Source organism: Schistocerca cancellata, chromosome 2 (genome assembly GCF_023864275.1).
Source record: "Schistocerca cancellata isolate TAMUIC-IGC-003103 chromosome 2, iqSchCanc2.1, whole genome shotgun sequence".
Classification (NCBI taxonomy): Eukaryota; Metazoa; Arthropoda; class Insecta; order Orthoptera; family Acrididae; genus Schistocerca; species Schistocerca cancellata.
The window spans coordinates 969,840,570-969,860,215 of record NC_064627.1 but is presented as its reverse complement, the minus strand read 5'-3'; the positions used below and the strand labels follow the sequence as shown (position 1 = coordinate 969,860,215).

General features: G+C 47.7%; 1 protein-coding gene across 1 annotated transcript in view; it reads right to left on the bottom strand.

The window, feature by feature from the left end:
- The window catches only part of LOC126160215 (leukocyte elastase inhibitor-like), a 62,169-nt gene extending 45,666 nt beyond the window's left edge, over positions 1–16,503 (bottom strand). The window contains exons 1-2 of the mRNA XM_049916892.1: positions 16,433–16,503; positions 15,629–15,812 (exon numbers count right to left, since the gene is read on the bottom strand). Of these exons, the coding sequence (XP_049772849.1) occupies positions 15,629–15,812; positions 16,433–16,503 (255 nt within the window). The remainder of the gene's footprint in view (positions 1–15,628; positions 15,813–16,432) is intronic.
- Positions 16,504–19,646: the final 3,143 nt, after the last annotated feature.

Genomic DNA, 19,646 nt, shown 5'->3' with positions numbered 1-19,646 from the left:
TCAGTAATCCGTATCCGGTTCACCCTTTCGTGCACCGGATCCAACGCTCTCTTCAGCAGCTGGCGGACGACGGTTCTCCGGTTAGCTTTATGTGGGTTCCTGGCCATATCGATATCCATGGAAACGAAGCTGCAGATGCCACGGCCAACGCTGCGGTCCTCCAGCCTCAGACAGCTTCTTGTTGTGTCCCTTCATCTGATTGTAGCAGGGTCATTTGTCTGCGCTTTTTATCGCTGTGGCATGCCGATTGGGCTACACTTGCGGACAACAAGCTTCGGGCCTTGAAACCTCTTCCCACGGCTTGGACGACCTCTTCACGCCCTTCTCGGCGGGAGGAGGTCGTTTTGGCCCGGTTACGAATTGGACACTGCCGGTTCAGCCATCGCCATCTGCTGACGGCTACGCCGGTGCCGTTCTGCCCATGTGGGCATTTGCTGACGGTACACCACATTTTAACGTCCTGTTCAAATTTTAATACACTGCGTGTTGATCTTGGCCTGCCATGTACTCTGGATGCCATTTCAGTGGATGACCCAGGAGCAGCTACTCGCGTTCTTCGTTTTATCCACTTGACAAACCTGTCTAAGGACATTTGATTATACCGTTTTTTTTAATCCTATGCCTGTTAATATGTCTTTTATAGTGTTGTTCCTTTTAGTTGCTGTTTTAACCTTGTGCCTCGCAGTGCATTCCTAACTTAGTCTGGGCGCTAATGACCATTGTAGTTGTGCGCCCTAAAACCACAAGAAAAAAAAAAGAGTTTAAACACTTCCGCTGGCTACCGAACTCCCCAGACATGACCATTACTGAGCATATCTTGGATGCCTTGCAACGTGCTATTCAGAAGAGATATCCTCCCCCCTCGTACTCTTACGGATTTATGGACAGCCGTGCAGGATTCATAGTGCCAGTTCCCTCCAGCACTACTTCAGACATTATTCGAGTCCATGCCACTTCGTGTTGCGGCAATTCTGCGTGTTCGAGTGGGTCCCACACGATAGTAGGCAGGTGTACCAGTTTCTTCGGCTCTTCAGTGGAAAAAACAGACTAGCACAGGCAAAGAGGGCGGACTGCTGGTATCAAACAATGGCCCATATTTTAGGAAGAAACGTCTGAGAAGATACGTTTGGATGAATATTGTACGGTAGTGAATGAAGGACTGCGGAAAATCGGAAAAAAAGAGGCTCGAAGCTTTTGAGATACTCGTATGGTGGTTTAGAAGGATGTTGAAAACTAGGCGGACAGATAACATAAGGAATAAGGAGGTTCTCAGTAGGTTCGGCTCTAAGACAAATATGTGAATGACTCGGATCTCCGGGAGGGGACTGCCAAGGGAGAGGTAACCACGAGATAAAAACTCAATAACCAACGAAAGGATAAAGTGGAATGTCAGACGTTTGAACATGATAGGAAAGCTAAAAATTTCAAAAAGGGAAATGCTAAGGCTCAGTCTAGATATAGTGGGCGTCAGTGAAGTGATGTGGAAAGAAGAGCAGGATTTCTGGTCAGAAGAGTAAAGATATATAATCAGCAGTAGATAACTTTATAAGAGAACTATGATTCATTATGAATAGGAAGGTAGGGCAGAGACTGAGTTACTGTGAACAGTTCAGTTGTTCTAATCAGAATCGACAGCAAACCAACGCCGACGTCGCGAGCAAATGACAAAGAGATAGAGAAAGTATGTGAGGGTATTGAACGTAGAAGGAGATGAAAATATAATAGTCGTGAGGGATTAGAATGAAGATGTTGGGGAAGGAATGGAAGAAAGAATTAAGGGAGAATATGGGCTTGGTAGTAGGAATGGAAGAGGAGAAAGACTAACTGAGCTCTGCAATAGATTTCAGCTAGTAATAGCGAATACTCTCTTCAAGAATCACAAGAAGAGGAGGTACACTTGGAAAAGGGGAAGATTTCAGTTAGATTATATCATAGTCAGACAGAGATTCCGAAAGCAGATACCAGATTGTAAGGCGTACCCAGGAGCAGATATAGACTCTGATCACAATGCAGCAGTGGCGAAGAGTAGGCTGAAATCTAAGGGACTAGTCGGGCAGAATCAATGCGCAAATAAGTGGAACACGGAAGTACTAAGGAAAGAAGAGATACGCTTGAAGTCCCTAAAGTTTTAGATACTGTGATAACGAATAGCTCAGTAGGAAATTCAGTTGAAGAGGATTGAACTTCCCTAGAAAGTGTAATCACAGAATTTGGAAAGAAAATCATAGGTACAAGATAGGTAACTGCAATGAAAGCATGGGTAACAGAAGAAATACTTCATTTGAACAACGAGAGAAGTACGTACAAAAATTTTCAGGGAAATTTAAGAATATAGAAATATAAATCACTTCGAGGAAGCTAAGGTGATATGGTTGCATGGAAATTTGAAGAAATCAAGAACGAAGTGATTGTCGGATGGACTAACTTACACTATAGACAAGTCAAAACAATCTTTCGTGAAATTAAAAGCAAGGGTGGTAACATTAAGAATGCAATGGGAAATCCAGTTTCAGATGTAGAAGAGAGAGCGGATAGGTGGAAAGAGTACATTGAGGTCCTCTGTGAGGAGGAGCATTTATCTCATGACGTGATAGAAGAAGAAACAGGAATCGACAGGCAGGAGGAGGTAGAGAATCCATTGTGGACTCAGAATTTAAAAGAGCTTTGGAAGACTTGAGATCAAATAACGCAGAAAGTATAAATAAGATTTGTCGACCTGGAAAAAGCGTTCGACAACGTAAAACGTTGCAAGGTGTTCGACATTCTGAGATAAAAAAGGGGTAAACTATAGGGGTAGACGGGTAATATACAATATATACAAGAACCAAGAGGGAGTAATAAGACTGGAAGAGAAAGAACGATATGCTCGGATTAAAAAAGGTGCAAGACAAGGATGTAGTTTTTAGTCCCTACTGTTCCGATTATACATAAAAGAAGCGATAACGGATACAAGTGAAGAGTTGAAGAGTGGGATTAAGATTCAAGGTGAAAAGATATCAATGATAAAATTCACTTTCTGTTCTCAATGAAAGTGAAGAAGAATTATAGGACGTATCGAATGGAATGAAGTCTAATTATTACAGAAATGGGCTGAGAATAAATGGAAGTAGGAAGCAGCAGAAATGAGAAAAGCGAGATACATCATATCTAGTGATAAGAATTCGATGAAGTTAAGGAAGGACTTGGAAGAGCAGCTGAACGGAATGGACAGTGTCTTGAAAGGAGGGTATAAGATGAACATCAACAAAACCAAAATGAGGATAATGGAATATAGACGAATTAAGTCGGGTGATGCTGAGGGAATTAGATTAGGAAATGAGACACTTAAAGTAGTAAAGGAGTTCTGCTATTTGGAGAGCAAAATAACTAATGAAGGTAGAAGCAGAGAGGATATCAAATGTAGACTGGCAATGGCAAGGAAAGCGTTTCTGAAGAAGAGAAATTTGTTAACATCGAGTATTGATTTAAGTGTCAGGAAGTCGTTTCTGAAAGTATTTGTATGGAGTGTAGCCATGTATGGAAGTGAAACATGGACGATAAATAGTTTGGACAAGAAGAGAATATAAGCTTTTGAAATGTGGTGCTACAGAAGAATGCTGAAGATTAGATGGGTAGATCACATAACTAATGAGGGGGTATTGAATAGAATTGGGGAGAAGAGGAGCTTGTGGCACAACTTGACTAGAAGAAGGGATCGGTTGGTAGGACATGTTCTGAGACATCAAGGGATCACCAATTTAGAATTGGAGGGCGGCGTGGAGGGTAAAAATCGTAGAGGGAGACCAAGAGATGAATACACTAAGTAGATTCAGAAGGATGTAGGCTGCAGTAGATACTGGGAGATGAAGAAGCTTGCACAGGACAGAGTAGCATGGAGAGCTGCATCAAACCAGTCTCAGGACTGAAGACCACAACAACAACAACAACAAGGAATTCTGCTACCTAGACAGCAAGATAACTTACCACGGACGGAGCAAGGAGAGCATAAATAACAGAATAGTTCTACCAAAAATGACATTCCTAAGAAGCCTGCTAGTGTCAAACATCGGTCTTCATTTGAGGAAGAAATTTCTAGGAATGTACGTTTGGGGCACAGCGTTGTATGGCTGTGAGGCATGTATGTAGGAAAACTGGAACAGAATCGAATCGGAGCATCGCGGAAGTGATGCTACAGAAGAACAATGTTGAATATTACGTGGCCTGATAAGGCAAGGAATGAGTAGGTTCTCTACAGAATCGGCGAGGTAAGGAATATATGGGAAACACTGACAAAAAGAAGGGATAGGATGACATGACATCTGTTAAGATATAAGGCAATAACTTCCATGGAACTAGAGGGAACTGTAGAGGATAAAAACTGCAGAGCAAGACATTGATTGTGATATGTCCAGTAAATAATTGAGAACGTATTTTGCAAGTTTTACTCTGAGATGAAAAGGTTGGTACAGGTGAGGAATTCGTGGCGGGCCGCATCACACCAGTCCGAAGACCGATGAGTATACAAAAGAACTGCGTGTTAGGCGTGAAAGCATTTTTAATTTGAAAGCCTTTACGACTAGTTTTCTTAGTTGCCGGTGAAACTTTAGGGTTGTATGTACATCCTCCATGAAACTTTATTTTTCTGACGTTCCTTCCAGAGCTGCGTTGGACATCTTCAGAGGACCTGGTTCCACTATATCTTACCGATTGATGAGTCGTTCTTCGGAGAACGACATAAAGGGGGCATGGTAGGAGTTTACACATGGTCGGCAGATGTAGTCCTCGTCCAATATAAATCCTAAGATTCGAACTGTGGTCTTACAAAAGTAAAATTTATCTCTCGATCCTGTAGAGGTACTGTCCACGTATTACTGAAGTGTTATGGCGTATTATTTTCTATTAATATTGCCGCATGCTTGTATATTTCGACTGGCTACAAAACATCGATATTGCAGTTATAGATTGTCGCAGCTGTGTTGGGAGCACCTACAAGCTCTCGTAGAACACAGTAAAGCATAAATCGGTGTAGGTACTGAAAATAGGCTAAAGTCGGAGATAAGTTTAGCCGAAGTTTTTATCAAAGACTTAACAGTATACAGAAAGGACAGACGAACTCAGTTGATCGTAGCGTGTATGTTGCTGTTGGAAGTAGTTTACCTGCAAGTGAATTTGAATTAGATATTTGCTGTGACTTAATATGGGAAGAATTTATACTCGAGAACTGAAATAAATTAACAGCTGGTTCCTTTCACCGACTCCGTCCTCCCGACTCAGATGATACAGTTGCTGAAACGTTTAAGGCTATTTTGAGGCTAATTTCAAATAGGTAACGGGTTCTTATAATTGTAGTGGGTGGTGATTTAAATCTACCCTCAATATCTTGACGAAAATACATGTTTAAATTGGGTAATAAGTATGAAACAACTCCAGAAATTTTACTCAAACGCTTTCTCCGAAAATTATTTTAGCAGTTAGTTTAAGAACCCACACGAATGGTAAATGATTGTAGTAGCATACTAGACCTCTTAGCGAAAAACGGTACTGTCGTGAGAAAATTAAGAATATCTTGATGAGTACTGGAGATAGTGATCAGACGGTCGTTCTGGCAAGATTGAATACCGTAACATTCGCATTCAGCAAAAAATACAGCTATTAAAAAAAAGTAGATAAAAATTCTGTTGACATTTTCGTAGAGATAGTTGCCTTTCCTTTTATAACATGTAAGTATCGACCAGATGTGGCTCAGATTCAGAGAAATAGTGTACCAAGTAAATTAATAAGACACAGAACAGATGTTCTATGGTGCATATAACACCGTGGGACATTACTGAAGAAGCATTGAAAGAAGCATGCTAGATTTTGGAAGAACACAAGACCTTTAATAACGGGCACATTTTAGTGATACTCTAAACGTAGTGTGGACTTCAGTGCAAGATGCTTTTAACTTCGTGTTGCGCAATTATATCATTTTTCAGGTACATCCAGTGATGTTTGTGGACACTGTCTGTAAAAGTATAGGTAATGGAGGTGGTAGTAAAGAAGTAATAAGTAAAAGGTCGTGCGTTATGCGGCAGTTTTATTACATGAACAGCAAAGATGTAGTAAGCGAGAAACATTTTTCCTTTCATCATTTTCAGTAGTTGTGAGTTCTAGGGGACTGATGACCTCAGATGTTAAGTCCCATAGTGCTCAGAGCCATTTGAACCATTTTTTCAGCCAAGTACTCCTTGGCCACTGTCAAGTGGTATAACTGGTAATGGACTATGCTGCTTATAGAGGTTTCTGGGATGGTGTGATTAATGATGCAATTGAAATAAAAATTACCAGTAACACCCTACAGAGCGATAGTGACTTAGAGCTCGGCACGCTATGGGATGCAGCACTGGTGCAGTTGAAGTGGGCGCAGCGAACACCGAGTCAAAGCATGCCACAGGCACCAGTGACGCCACAGCCAGCAGCTAGTGTGTAAAAGGGGCGTACCGGAAGCCCACTGGCAGTCATATTACTAGACAATAATCAAGGAGTGCTTGACCGAGAGCTCAGGTAATTTCAATCACTTGACGCGGCTGGAAACCCGAGAATTTTTTATGCAATAATAATAATAATAATTCTTACTAGGAACCTCTATAAAACATTCAAACAAAGCCTCCAAACGTACCACCCACCTACCTTGTGCTACAAGGATCTTCTTCTTCTTCGGCTACTGCCTTTGTCCCACATCGTGTGCAGGGTCTGCAGGAAGTACGAATTTGGCATAGTTAATTTTTAAGGGGTGGCCGGATGCCCTTCCTGCCGCCACTCCATACCGCCCCCCCCCCCCAGGACGGAATTAGTGTACTCCAGCTGCCTGTGCAAATTACGAAATAGTGCGAATGTGTTGCAAATGTCGGTGAGTCGTCTAACTGTGGCGAGACGTGGGGACCACCCCGGTATTCACCTATTGGAATGTGGAAAACCACCTAAAAACCACATCCTGGCTGGCCGGCACACCATCGTTAATCAGCCAGGCAGATTCGATGCGGGGCCGGCGCGCCTACCCGACTCCAGGAAGCAGCGCATTAGCGCTCTCGGCTAATCTGGCAGATAATACGCTTCAAGAATGAAGACGGAAAATTAGCCACAAACAACAAAGAAAACTGTGAAATATTAGTAATGAATTTCAATAAGTCGTTAAATTGTGAGGAACCAACAGCAAATTTTATAAAACAAAATCCAGGACATACATAAACTCAGAACCACATAGCATGAAATTCATAATCAGGTATAGAAGATTGAGATCTAAAAGCATTTATATAACATTTGTAGACTAAAAAAAAGAGTATTATTCAATTGACTGTAAAACATTATTCAACACCCTAAAAGAGTTTGGAACTGACAACAAGTCAGTGGCAATCAAAAACGACACAGTACCAATTACAAAATGCGTAATTAAATTTTTAGGCGAAACCTCCACGGCTTTTGATATCAAAACTGGCTTAAGGCAGGGAGATGGACTGTCCCCACTGCTATTCAGTTGTGTACTAGAAAAGGTAATCAAGACATGAAGAGAACAGAAGAAGAAGGAATTAGAAGAATAACAATTGGGAGAAAAGGGGATAATGTGAGTTTTGATTGTCTGACTTTTGCAGATGATCTTGCCATCTTCGCTGAATCTATAGTAGATGGAACAATGTAGATAAATCTCCTACGCCGAGATAGCTTCAAAAGCAGGCCTGTATATATCTTTAGAAAAAGCAATGTACATGACAGGTGTGAAAGAGGCACCGAAATCCTTGAAAGATTATTATGACAGAGTAAAAAAGAGCTACAAAATTTAAATATCTATGTGAAATTATACAACCAAATGCCTTACACAAAGAACCTAACAAAGCAAAAAACCTGTATAACAAGAAATCCATTTCTACAAATGCAAAACTTCGTCACTACAATACTATGATCAAACCAGAATACCTTTATGCATTACAATGCATTTCGTTAAATTCAGTCAAACAATCATCTGAAACAGAAAAGGAAAAAGGAGAATATTCAGGAAAGTCTCGGCACCAAAATATGGGGATGGGAAATGGAAATTAAGAAGTAATAAAGAAGTTTATGGAAAAGTAGAGCGAATATCAGACACGATGAGGAAGAGAAACGTTGCATTCAGTGGGCACCTAATAAGACTGGATGAAAACAGAATAACAAAAAGAATTTTTAACTTCTTTTGACAGAATCCCCCAAAAGATCAATGACATGGGTAAAAGAAGTTAAAGCAGACCTGAGGGAAATGGAAATAACAGAGGAAGAAATAGGAGAATGAGAAAGATTCATCTGGTACCGCGTGCCGCGGAATTTGAATCCGCGCCAGACGTAATGGACGTCGAAGACCAATAGAGGTCGCTGCACCATAAGCTGTGGCGGCGCGCGCATCCTGGCCCGCTTTTAGTGTGGGGGCGCCACAGTGGAACACGTGGTCCCAGCGGCCAATAGCGGCGCCCCCGAGAGCGTACTTAAGCGCTGGCCCCTCGCTCATCCATTCATCAGAGGGTTGGATCCCCTCATTCGAAGGCGTCCAATTCCAAGGCCTGGGCTACTCCCTGGTTGGAATCTCCGCTTTCGAAGTTTGTGTTCGTCTGTCTGTCTGTCTGTCTGTCTGCCTGCCTGCCCGTCGCTTCCTGCTGTCGCTGTTCGTCCGTCTGTCCGCCTGCCTGCTCGCTGACCACCGCCGCCGCCGCTGCTGCCTGCTGTCCGTCCGTCCGTCCGCCAGCCGGCGCCCGCCGGCGCCGCCGCCAGCCGGCGCCGCCGCCAGCCGGCGCCCGCCGGCGCCGCCGCCAGCCGGCGCCCGCCGGCGCCGCCGCCAGCCGGCGCCCGCCGGCGCCGCCGCCAGCCGGCGCCCGCCGGCGCCGCCGCCAGCCGGCGCCCGCCGCCGTCTTCCTCCGTCCCCAGTTTCTGTCCTCTCCTCTTCGTTCCGTTGGTTATTGTTTCTGTCTACCGTCATGTCCGCCGCTGCCACCGCTACCACCACCGCCATAGTTTATACTTCCCCTTCCGCCGCCTCCACCACTATAACTTCGTGTGCCCAGTCCCACCCCCCTCCTTCCATCCCACCTCTCCTCACTCTCCCTTCACCCTCTATCTTTCTCGCACCCTCTCCCGCTTCTTCCTCTCGCCCCTCTTGTTCTGATCCTTTCCCCCCACTCCCCCAGCCTGTCACTGCAGCTCCGGCTCGGGTGGTGGCCCGTCGGGCCACTGTCCACGCCCAGCTCTCCCCGTCGCCTTCACCTTCACCTTCACCGTCACCATCTCTGGCGCCGACTCCGGCCCCGGGACCTGCCCCTCCCCGCCACATACCCGTTGTTCCCGTCCCCCACACCTCCTCCACCGCCGTCAAGCGCTCCAGTGGCACCCCTGCTTCCTCTGCTTCCAAAAAGGCTCCGCCTCGTCCTCCTTCCCCCCACCCATGATGCCATGGATGTCTCCCCGCCTGTCCCTGCCCCCTCCTCCTCCTCCTCCTCCTCCTCTACCCCCTCCTCCTACCGCTACCTCCTCTCCCGTCCTGATCCCTCTCTCCTTGAAGCCCGGAACCTCACCCTCTTCCTTCGCCAGCATTGTCCTGGTGCCCCCATCTCCATCCTCACTCCTCGCCGTGATTCGGTCCTCATCTCCTCCCCCAGCCCAACCCTCAGGCAGTGCCCTAACCTCCAATCCCCTCCTTCCTGCAATACCTGCAATCTCCCCCATCCCACCTACTCCCAAAAGTGTAAAGCCCGACCCCCTCCAACCACTCCTGAACTCACCGTACCTGTCCGTCCCCTGGACGCCCCCACCCCTCCTGGCAATTCCCTTCGTCCCCCCCCCCCACCACTGAGGACATCATCAGGTTCCTTACCATTGTCCTCCAGCGCCCCCACACCCTCCAGCAGATCTCCCTTGCCGCCCATTCCATATTCCAACTCAAGATGTACGCCACCTACTCCAACAACCAGGCCCATTTCACCTTCTCCCGTCTTGACACCCTCGTTTAAATCCCTGTCATGGCGCGACAGCAACGTATCCTTTTCAACAACATACGCTCCCTTCCCGCCAACAAAAACCTCTTCCTGCACACCCTTGCCACCCACCGCGTGGATGCCTTCCTCCTCAATGAAACCTTCCTGCAACCCCACCACACAGTCCACACTTCGCCCTACCTCCTCCACCGCTCCGATAATCCCCTCCCGATTGCGCGTGGCGGAGTTGCCATTGGGCACCACCGCCAGATCCCCGTTCGGCTCCACCTCTCCTTCCCGACCCCACCGAACACCTGATCCTTAGTCTCTTCTTCCCTGGCCTTACCGTTACCTGCGCCACCATCTATGTCCGCCCTAACGCCCCTCTTCCCTTCGACTTCCTCTCCCACATTGACCGTACCTTCTCCTCCTACGTGATTGCCGCCGACCTCAACATCCATAGTCGTTCCGCCGCCGAGTTACGGCGGTGGCATCGGTTCCTCTCCTCCCTTCAAGGCGACCTCATTCCCATCCCCCAGCACACCCGTCCCGAATCCAACTCCACTCCTGATGTTATCCTCTCCTCCCCCAACCTCCTTGGCCGCATAACGGTGGATGTTCTGGAACCTATTGGTAGCGACCATCTCCCTGTCCTCCTCACCATTTTAGACGGTCGTCGCCCTCGCCCCGACCCTCGTACTGATCCTCCCCCTAAGTATGTCCACGACTATTCCCGAGCCGACTGGAATGCCTACCGGGATACCCTTTCCACCCAGGTCGATAGCCACCCTCTCACCTACCACCACCCTGACGATGTCACCCATGCCGCCTCCTTTCTCCAGCAGACCTTGTCTGAGGCCGTGGAGGCCCACGTTCCTACTGTCGCCATCCACCCCCACCATCCTACCTTACCCCCACAGGCCGTTCTCCTCCTCCGTGAATCCCGTCGTCTCTACCGTGCCTTCCTCCGCACGCGTGACCCGGACACACTACGACGCCACCGGCAACTCCAGCGACACGTTCGTAATTTGCTCGCGGCTAAGAAATGCCGGGACTGGCGACAGACATGCACCCGTTTAAATGCAACCCTACCAATCAACTCGTCCAAGTTCTGGTCGGCCTTCCGTCGCCTTACCGGAACTAAACCCTCCCCCTACTATCCTCTTCTCCACGATGATCACCCCTTCCCTGACGCCCTTAGTAAAGCCAATCACTTTGCCTCCTACCTCTCCGATGTTTTCTCCATCCCCGATGATCCCCAGTTCGATTACCCCATCTTCCCGGATATCCGCGATCGAACTGACACCTCTGTCCCTCCCCTCGCTCCTGGTTTCCAGTACTTGGACAACATTACACACACGGAACTCAATGCCCCTATCACTACACAGGATCTCATTGCTACACTCCGCACAAAACGCAACACCGCTCCTGGTCACGATCGTGCCACCTACCGTCACCTTCGTGAAGCTCCTGTCTCTTTCCTCTCCACCCTGGCCAGGCTCTACAATGTAGTCCTGTCCACCGGTTACTACCCCGGCCTGTGGAAAACCTCCCGTATCCTCATGTTCCTTAAACCTGGCAAACCGCCGTCCGCCGTCTCCTCTTACCGTCCTATCAGCCTTATCTCGTTCTTCAGCAAGGTCCTGGAATCTATCCTCACCCGCTGCATCCACCAGCATCTCCGCCAGCACCGCCTCCTTCCCGTCACCCAGTGTGGCTTTCGGCCGTCCTTCTCTTCTGACGATCTTCTCCTTTCCGAACAGCTTAATTCCCGTCGCTCCGCAATCTTCCTCTCCCTTGACCTCGAACGCGCTTATGACCGCGTCTGGCATTCCGGTCTCCTCTTCAAACTCCAAACCTTTGCACTTCCCATTAACTACGTCCGTCTGATCGGTTCCTTTCTCTCCCGCCGTCCTTCCTATGTCACCATCCATAACACAGATTCCTACACCTTTTTCCCCTCCGCCGGTGTGCCCCAAGGCTCCGTCCTCTCCCCCCTTCTGTACCTTTTGTACACGGCGGACATGCCGCCGCCGTCACCCCCCGTCCACCTTCTCCAGTTTGCCGATGACACTGCCTTCCTTGCCCTTGCCCCCACCCTGCAACGCTCCCAACGCCTTCTCCAATCCCATCTTGACCGCTTCACTGCTTGGTGCAACCAGTGGTTGCTTAAGGTCAATCCCTCCAAAACCCAGGCGATCATTGTAGGCAAAACCACCCCTTCCTTCCGCCTCCTTGATTTCTATCTCACCGTCTATGGCCGTCCTATCGCCCTCACTCCCACCCTTCAGTACCTTGGCGTCACCCTCGACCGTCGCCTCTCCTGGACTCCCCATCTCCGGACAATCCAAGCCAAGGCACGTTCCCGCCTCCGTCTCCTCAAGCTCCTTTCTGGCCGTACGTGGGGTTTGGACACCTCCACAATCCTCCACACCTATAAATCCCTCATCCGCCCTATACTTTGTTACGCCCATCCAGCCTGGATCTCCGCGCCCCCTACCTTTTATAAATCCCTCCAAATCCTTGAACGCCATGCTCTCCGCCTTGCCTATCGCATCCGTCTCCCCTCCCCCACGCGGATCCTGTATGATCTCATCCCCTTCCCCCACCTCCTCCTTTTCCTTGAAAGGATATGGATCCTGTACACCTCCCGTAAACTTGATCCTCCTCACTCACTCGTGTCCCCGATTCTCTCCCACCCCTGCCTGCTGCCGCGCCTATATTCCCACATCCCACCTGGTCTCCATCTCTCCACCCTCCTTACCCTCTCCCAAGGTGGCTTCCGCCAGCTCCCCCTCCCTGATGATGTCCTCCTCCCCTGCATCTACCCCCTCCTATCAACTTTGATCCTCCCCCCCCCACCTCCTGTGTCCTTTCCTTTAGGCACCCTCCCTCCCCCCCTTTCCCTTCCCTTCTCTTTCCTTTCCCCCCTCCCTCCTACCCTCTCCTCCGGGCTTCCCCTCCCCCTTCCTCCCTCCACCTCTCTCCTTTGCCCATGGCATCTCTGCTCTCCCCTTCCTCCTCCTCCACCTCCACTCTTGGCAGGTCCCCGGACTCGTACACGCTGAGTGAACATTCGCGCGCCGGAGGTCATCGCCATCAGTGTATCGTGTGTGCCGTCGTGTTTAGTGTTCAGTTTCGTCGTCACACTCCATTGTTCACCAGTGCCATTGTCTTCTTCAGTGTTTGTGCGTCGTGTCAACAGTTCGTAATGTGGATTGTCATCGAGTGTGAACGGCTTCTTGTGGTTTTTATGTCCATGAGTCTACTGTTTTTTCCCGCCGTTTTTCTAAGTGATGTCTCTTCTTTGTTTATTTCCTTGTACTCTATTCGGCTGAAGAGCAGCGTATTCTGCTGCTGCCAGCCTACCTGCTTGTTCAGGTGTCAAAATAACAATAAAGTAAAAAAAAAAAAAAAAAAAAAAAGCTCATCCATTCCCTTCCAAGACCCAGGCGATCATTCTAGGCAAAACCACCCCTTCTTTCCGCCTCCTCGATTTCTATATCACCATCTATGGCCGTCCTATCGCCCTCACTCCCACACTTAGGTACCTTGGCGTCACCCTCGCCCGTCGCCTCTCCTGGAGCCCCCATCTCTGGACAATCCAAGCCAAGGCACGCTCCTGGCTCCGTCTCCTCAAGCTCCTTTCTGGCCGTACGTGGCGTCTAGACCCCTCCGCCATCCTCCACACCTATAAATCCTTCATCCACCCTCTCCTCTGCTACGTCCATCCTGCCTGCATCTCCACCCCTCCTACCTTTTACAAATCCCTTCAAATCCTCGAACGCCATGCTCTCCACCTCATCTATCGTATCCGTCTCCCCTCCCCCACACGGATCCTGTTCGATCTTATTCCATTCCCCCACCTCATCCTCGAACGGACACGGATACTATACACCTCCCATAAACTAGATCCCCCTCACCTGCTTGTCTCTCACATCCTCTCCCACCCCCATCCGCTGCTGCGCCTGTATTTCCATGTCCCACCTGCTCTCCATCTCTCCACCCTCCTTACCCTCTCCCAAGGTGGCTTCCGCCAGCTCCCCCTCCCTGATGATGCCCTCCTCCCCTCCATCTACCCTCCTATCAACTTTACTCCTCCCCTCCCACTTCCTGTGTCCTTTCCTCAGGGCACCCTCTCTCCCATCTCTCCCCCTTCCCACCCTTCTCCCTTTCTCCCCCACTCCTCCCCTGGACGTCCCCTACCCCCATACCTCCATTCCTTCTACCATCTCCTCTGCCATTGGCATCTTCGTTCTCCCCTATCCCCGCCCCCGCCCCCACCCCCTTCTTCCCCTCTCGGCAGGTCCCCGGACTCGCACACGTTAAGAGGACATTCGCGCGCCAGAGATCACCATCAGTCTCTCGTGCTTGTGGTTTTATGTTCTTCGCCGTCACGCTCCTTCGTTCACCTGTACCGTCTACGTCGTCAGTGTTTGTGCGCAGTGCCGACAGTTTTTTAGTGTGTTTTTCGCCTAGTGTGAACGGCTTCGTGTTGTTTGTTTCTGTGTCTACTGTTTTTTTGCCCGCCACTTTGTTCAGTATCTTATGTGTCTTATTTGTATTTTCATTGTTAAACTTGTGGCTGAAGAGCAGCGTAGTATGCTGCAGCCAACCCACCTTATGTAAAGGTGTTTAAATAACAATAAAGGGAAAAAAAGAGCTCATCCAGTCAGTCTAATCTCGCTTACGTCGGTTTACACCTCGCTTGCGCTAGACTGCTTTCTTCCTGGTTCGTGTACGAGTTTGTTTCGTTGTCACCCTGTTGTTCGGTCTTGTCGTATTCGATCTGTCCTTCGTTGGTCGTGTCCGTCCTCTGCCGTTGTGTTGTTGTTCGCGGGCCTCTCCGCGGGTCCCGTCGCGCCTTCCGTCAGTGCTACCCCTCGACCGTCCTGGTCGCAGTCACAACAGTTCAGAGAGAAAGTAAGACATTTCAAGGTCTTCCAGAAAAATGAGGAAAAAAGGGGTGCAATGTGTACAGAAGAAAGAAGAGAACAACATGGGGAAAAAATGAAAAATTGATGGAAAGAAAGAATGGAGAAAAGAAAGAATATGGAGGTTATTTCTTGTGGTCCTTAGTAAGCCAAACCGTTATTTAAGAAAATAATTACTGGAATAGCTTCATAATAACGAATACAACAATCCGTTGTAATAAACATAACATTAAACTGAGCAATATAGCCCAGTAAGTCTCTTCCTATTATCAATCGCTATTTTCAACACCAGCAGTTTGCAAACCAATTGCAAAGAGTAGATGATGAAAATACAGGGATCTGACACATGGCCGGAAATCCACGTGGAAACAGAAGTCTGGTACACATCATCCCAGCGGTAAAATCGTACAACGTTGTTATCCCGAAACGAACTGAAAATCATACAGGATACACAACTGCAAACTTCTTTGTTTGCAACTGCAGAAGGCAGTTGTGCAGAACACCTATATAATAGTTCATCAGGTTCTCAGGAAACACAGCATAGTGATAACGTTGTTTAAACATTTGTTATATCAATACCATGTTAAAAATGAGTCAACAAACAAATAAATAATAATACTAATAATAATAATCATAATCATACACGGTCTTTCTGATTGTAATACCTCTTACTGTACCAAAGCGGGTAACGTATTTATTTTCATAGATTTTAACTGAAAAAAAATTAGACTGGTGCTTTGTACTCACATTTAGCCGATGCATCAGGGCATTGATTCCATTGTCTGTGAGCTGCTTGTCACTGGGAAGGTGCAAACCTCGCTCTAACTCTTTTGCTGTGTCGCCCTTTGCTCCGAAATACACCAAAGCGAGAATTACTTGAATGCTCAGGGGCGAGAAAAACAGATTCCCTGGTTCATTCATTCGCCAGCATCTGAAATCATACGCATATTTTCATGCGATTTTGTAACTACGTTCTACATTTTGGTTTGCTGGTTACTACTGTGCTATGGGGTTGTATAAACAATTACTTTTATGTAAACCTATCGCCTTTTTGGAAGCTTTCACTACTGACTGCAGAACTGCATTCATGTTAATGTTCTCGCTTCCCGCGCCCGGGTTCCCGGGTTCGATTCCCGGCGGGGTCAGGGATTTTCTCTACCTCGTGATGACTGGGTGTTGTGTGCTGTCCTTAGGTTAGTTAGGTTTAAGTAGTTCTAAGTTCTAGGGGACTGATGACCATAGATGTTAAGTCCCATAGTGCTCAGAGCCATTTGAACCATTTTGAACCATTCATGTTAATGAAAACGGTACACCTCTCACTTTTCTCCAACTGATAATCTACATGTACCACATAGAATGTTACGCTGCCACCACCACCACTTTGCATGCAGTAGCCGCTATGTTTTTTAAGTAACAGCTGGGTATTAACATTGTTGTTGAGTGACGATCCATGTGCGTCATGGTTTCTTGTATTTGAGTGTACGATGTGGAGAGACTTCGTTGCTTCCGCAGCTGGCGGGTAGTATGTTAAAATTAATACTAACCTTGTACAGATCCACAGTGAAGTCGATGCTTGAGTGAGATATCGCCTCCAGAGGAGCTCCTGCCAGAGATACTCCCATGGCGCCGTAGAATTACAACCACCTAAAGACAAACTGAGAAAATGGCGGCTATGAGCGACTTGTATAGAAGATATAGTTGCTTTACAAGGTCTTTCAAGTGCCGCTAGTAAATATGAGGGATTCCCTAAAAATACTCATCTTAAAGAAAAAAAGTATTGTAGTCCTACATGCAGGCTAACAATAAAGCTTTATGTGCGAGAAAACGAAACAGTTACGAAAATACTAGAGATATTTTGTTACTAAGAGAATATAACTAAACACATTGCTCGAAATTTTAATAATTCTTTTTGTTTACATATTTATTGATTTATCAAGTTCTACAGTACAACGTGAACCAAAGATATTTTGTCATGGAACAAGTTACTACATGCTTTACAGAATTTTTATTAGAAAATTATTAAACCAAAAGCATGAATCAATTAATAATATAACTGGGAGAACATAGGAATAAATAACAAAGAAATGAGAGAAGTTATGAACTTTTATGAAGAGCTCCTGTACAAAATAGAAGTCTTTAACGTCGATTGAATACAGCGGTGTATGTCTCAAGTTTTTCAATTCTTCTGGAAACCTACTTAAAATTAAACCTGCTGAATAGTGAATTTCTTTCCCTAAAATACTTGAGGATACGCTATTCAAGTACATATCATTTACGTATCTAGTGAATCAATGCAGTTTCTACTGAATGAGTCAGTACTCTAACAACAAATACAGTGGTAGAATATACACAGTCCAGTCGTGTTAATGTGACCATTGTTTATGTTCGCCACCAAACTGTAATAACCGCAGGTGGCAGCACTAGCAGTGGAGGGATGCGGATAATGGAGGGGTCATCTGATGTCCAAAAGGGGATGATCATTGGCTTTTGTACCAAGGGTGGAAGCATTTCCGAAATGGGTAAGTGTCTTGTGGTATCAGACGTCGATACCACCCCACCATCTCTTTAAGTTGTCAATACAGTTGCAATTTCTGTCAGACGCCGATAGCGGTCACGTGGGATCTGGCGGACCCAGTGGTGCGTGCCCGCTGAGGCATGCCTCCAACGGCTCTGTACTAGGTGCACCCTCTGCGGTCACGAGATATGACCGCTGGTGGCAGTGACTCAGTCCACTTGCACTTGGAGCCTCTGTGTTACATGCATGCATGCTGTGCATGCGCAGCTTGGTTGAGGCCCTGACCCCACCATTCGTAGCTTAGGGCAGAGAGCTTCTTCCTTGTTGATGTTGAGAGCTGGGCTTTACTTCTTGGAATGAGTGTCCACCCCCAGTAGCTGTGTGGTCAGCGCGACAGGATGTAAATCCTAAGGGCCCAGGTTCAATTCCCTGCTGAGTAGGAGAATTTCTTCGCTCAGGGACTGGGTGTTGTGTTATCCTAAACATCATCATTTCGTCCTCATCGACAAGCAAGTCGCTGAAGTGGCGTCAAATCGAGAGACTTGCACCCGGCGAATTGTCTACGCAACGGGAGGCATTAGTCACACGATATTTAGATTTAGTAAAGCTTCTATTTACTGTATTTGCTTGTTCGCTAATCACTTCTGCTCCTGTCCAGCTTTCCTTCGATGACAGATGGCCCACCACTCCGTAGCTCACCTCTCCTTACTATTGTGTACGAAGCCAAACACAACATACCTGCCGGCCGGAGTGGCCGAGCGGTTCTAGGCGCTACAGTCTGGAACCGCGCGACCGCTACGGTCGCAGGTTCGAATCCTGCCTCGGGCATGGATGTGTGTGATGTCCTTATGTTAGTTAGGTTTAAGTAGTTCTAAGTTCTAGGGGACTGATGACCTCAGAAGTTAAGTCCCGTAGTGCTCAGAGCCATTTGAACCATTTGAAGATCACCGGAGTTAAGTGCTGCCGGGCGTGGCCGGCCCTTGGATGGGTGTCCGTCCGGGCCGCCATGCGCTGCACTCAGCCTCGTGATGCCAATCGAGGAGCTACTCGACCGAATAGTAGCGGCTCCGGTCAAAGAAAACCATCATAACGACCGGGAGAGCGGTGTGCTGACCACACGCCCCTCCTATCCGCATCCTCAGCTGAGGTTGACAAGGTGGTCAAATAGTCCCGATGGGCCACTTGTGGCCTGAAGACGGACTGCTTTAACTGGCTATGGCTGCTCCGCCGCTATAGCCTGCTGCACCATCTGCAGTTGATGTAGCTCAGTTTCTTCAGTCTCGGAGTCAACAACGGGCGCAACTGCTTGAAGTGATGACTCGTTTCATGATAGTGCAGATGACTTCACACAATACGCGGCACATAACGGCAGCGTCGCCGCCTCAGCGTATGCGTGTGTGCTGCCATTTGCTGATTTTGATGAGGCAAAGGAAGATTTGACAGAAAAAAAAGTTCAAGTGTGTGTGAAATCTTATGTGACTTAACTGCTAAGGTCATCAGTCCCTAAGCTTACACACTAATTAACCTAAATTATCCTAAGGACAAACACACACACACCCATGTCCGAGGGAGGACTCGAACCTCCGTCCGGATCATCCGCACAGTCCATGACTGCAGCGCCTCAGACCGCTCGGCTAATCAAGCGCGGTGAAGACTTGACAGAGTACTTCGCACAGTTGAACGTGTGCAGCGGACCACATGACATACAAGGTGCTGACAAACATTCTTATTTCTCGGCCACGGTGAGAATGACTATTTATAGGCTGTGCGCCAAGTTGTTTCCGACGTCCCACCCTGAACTAGTACAATATAAGGACCTACTGCAGGCGCTTACAAAGTATGATGACGACAGGCTAGGAGTGGCGGCTGCCTGTTACAAATTCTTTAAGTTGCTTACGCAACAAGGACGGACATACCGTTAGTGGGTGACTGAGTTTCAAGTCGTTATTAGACAGTATAGATTCGAATGCGACTACGGCAATTACTGCAGCGATGCAATGATTTGTGATGCCATCACGCTCAATGTAGCTGATTTTCAAATTCGGGAGCAGATTCTTAAATACCCTGACGCTTCCTTGCGACAGGTTCTACAAATTCTAGACGATCAGGATTCCTGCGAAAGTGCAGCAGACAGTTTTGAGGTAGCGCTCTTCTGTTCTGCAGAGCCGCACGGGATTAGCCGAGCGGTCTAAGGCGCTGCCGTCATGGACCGTGCGGCTGGTCCCGGCGGAGGTTCGAGTCCTCCCTCGG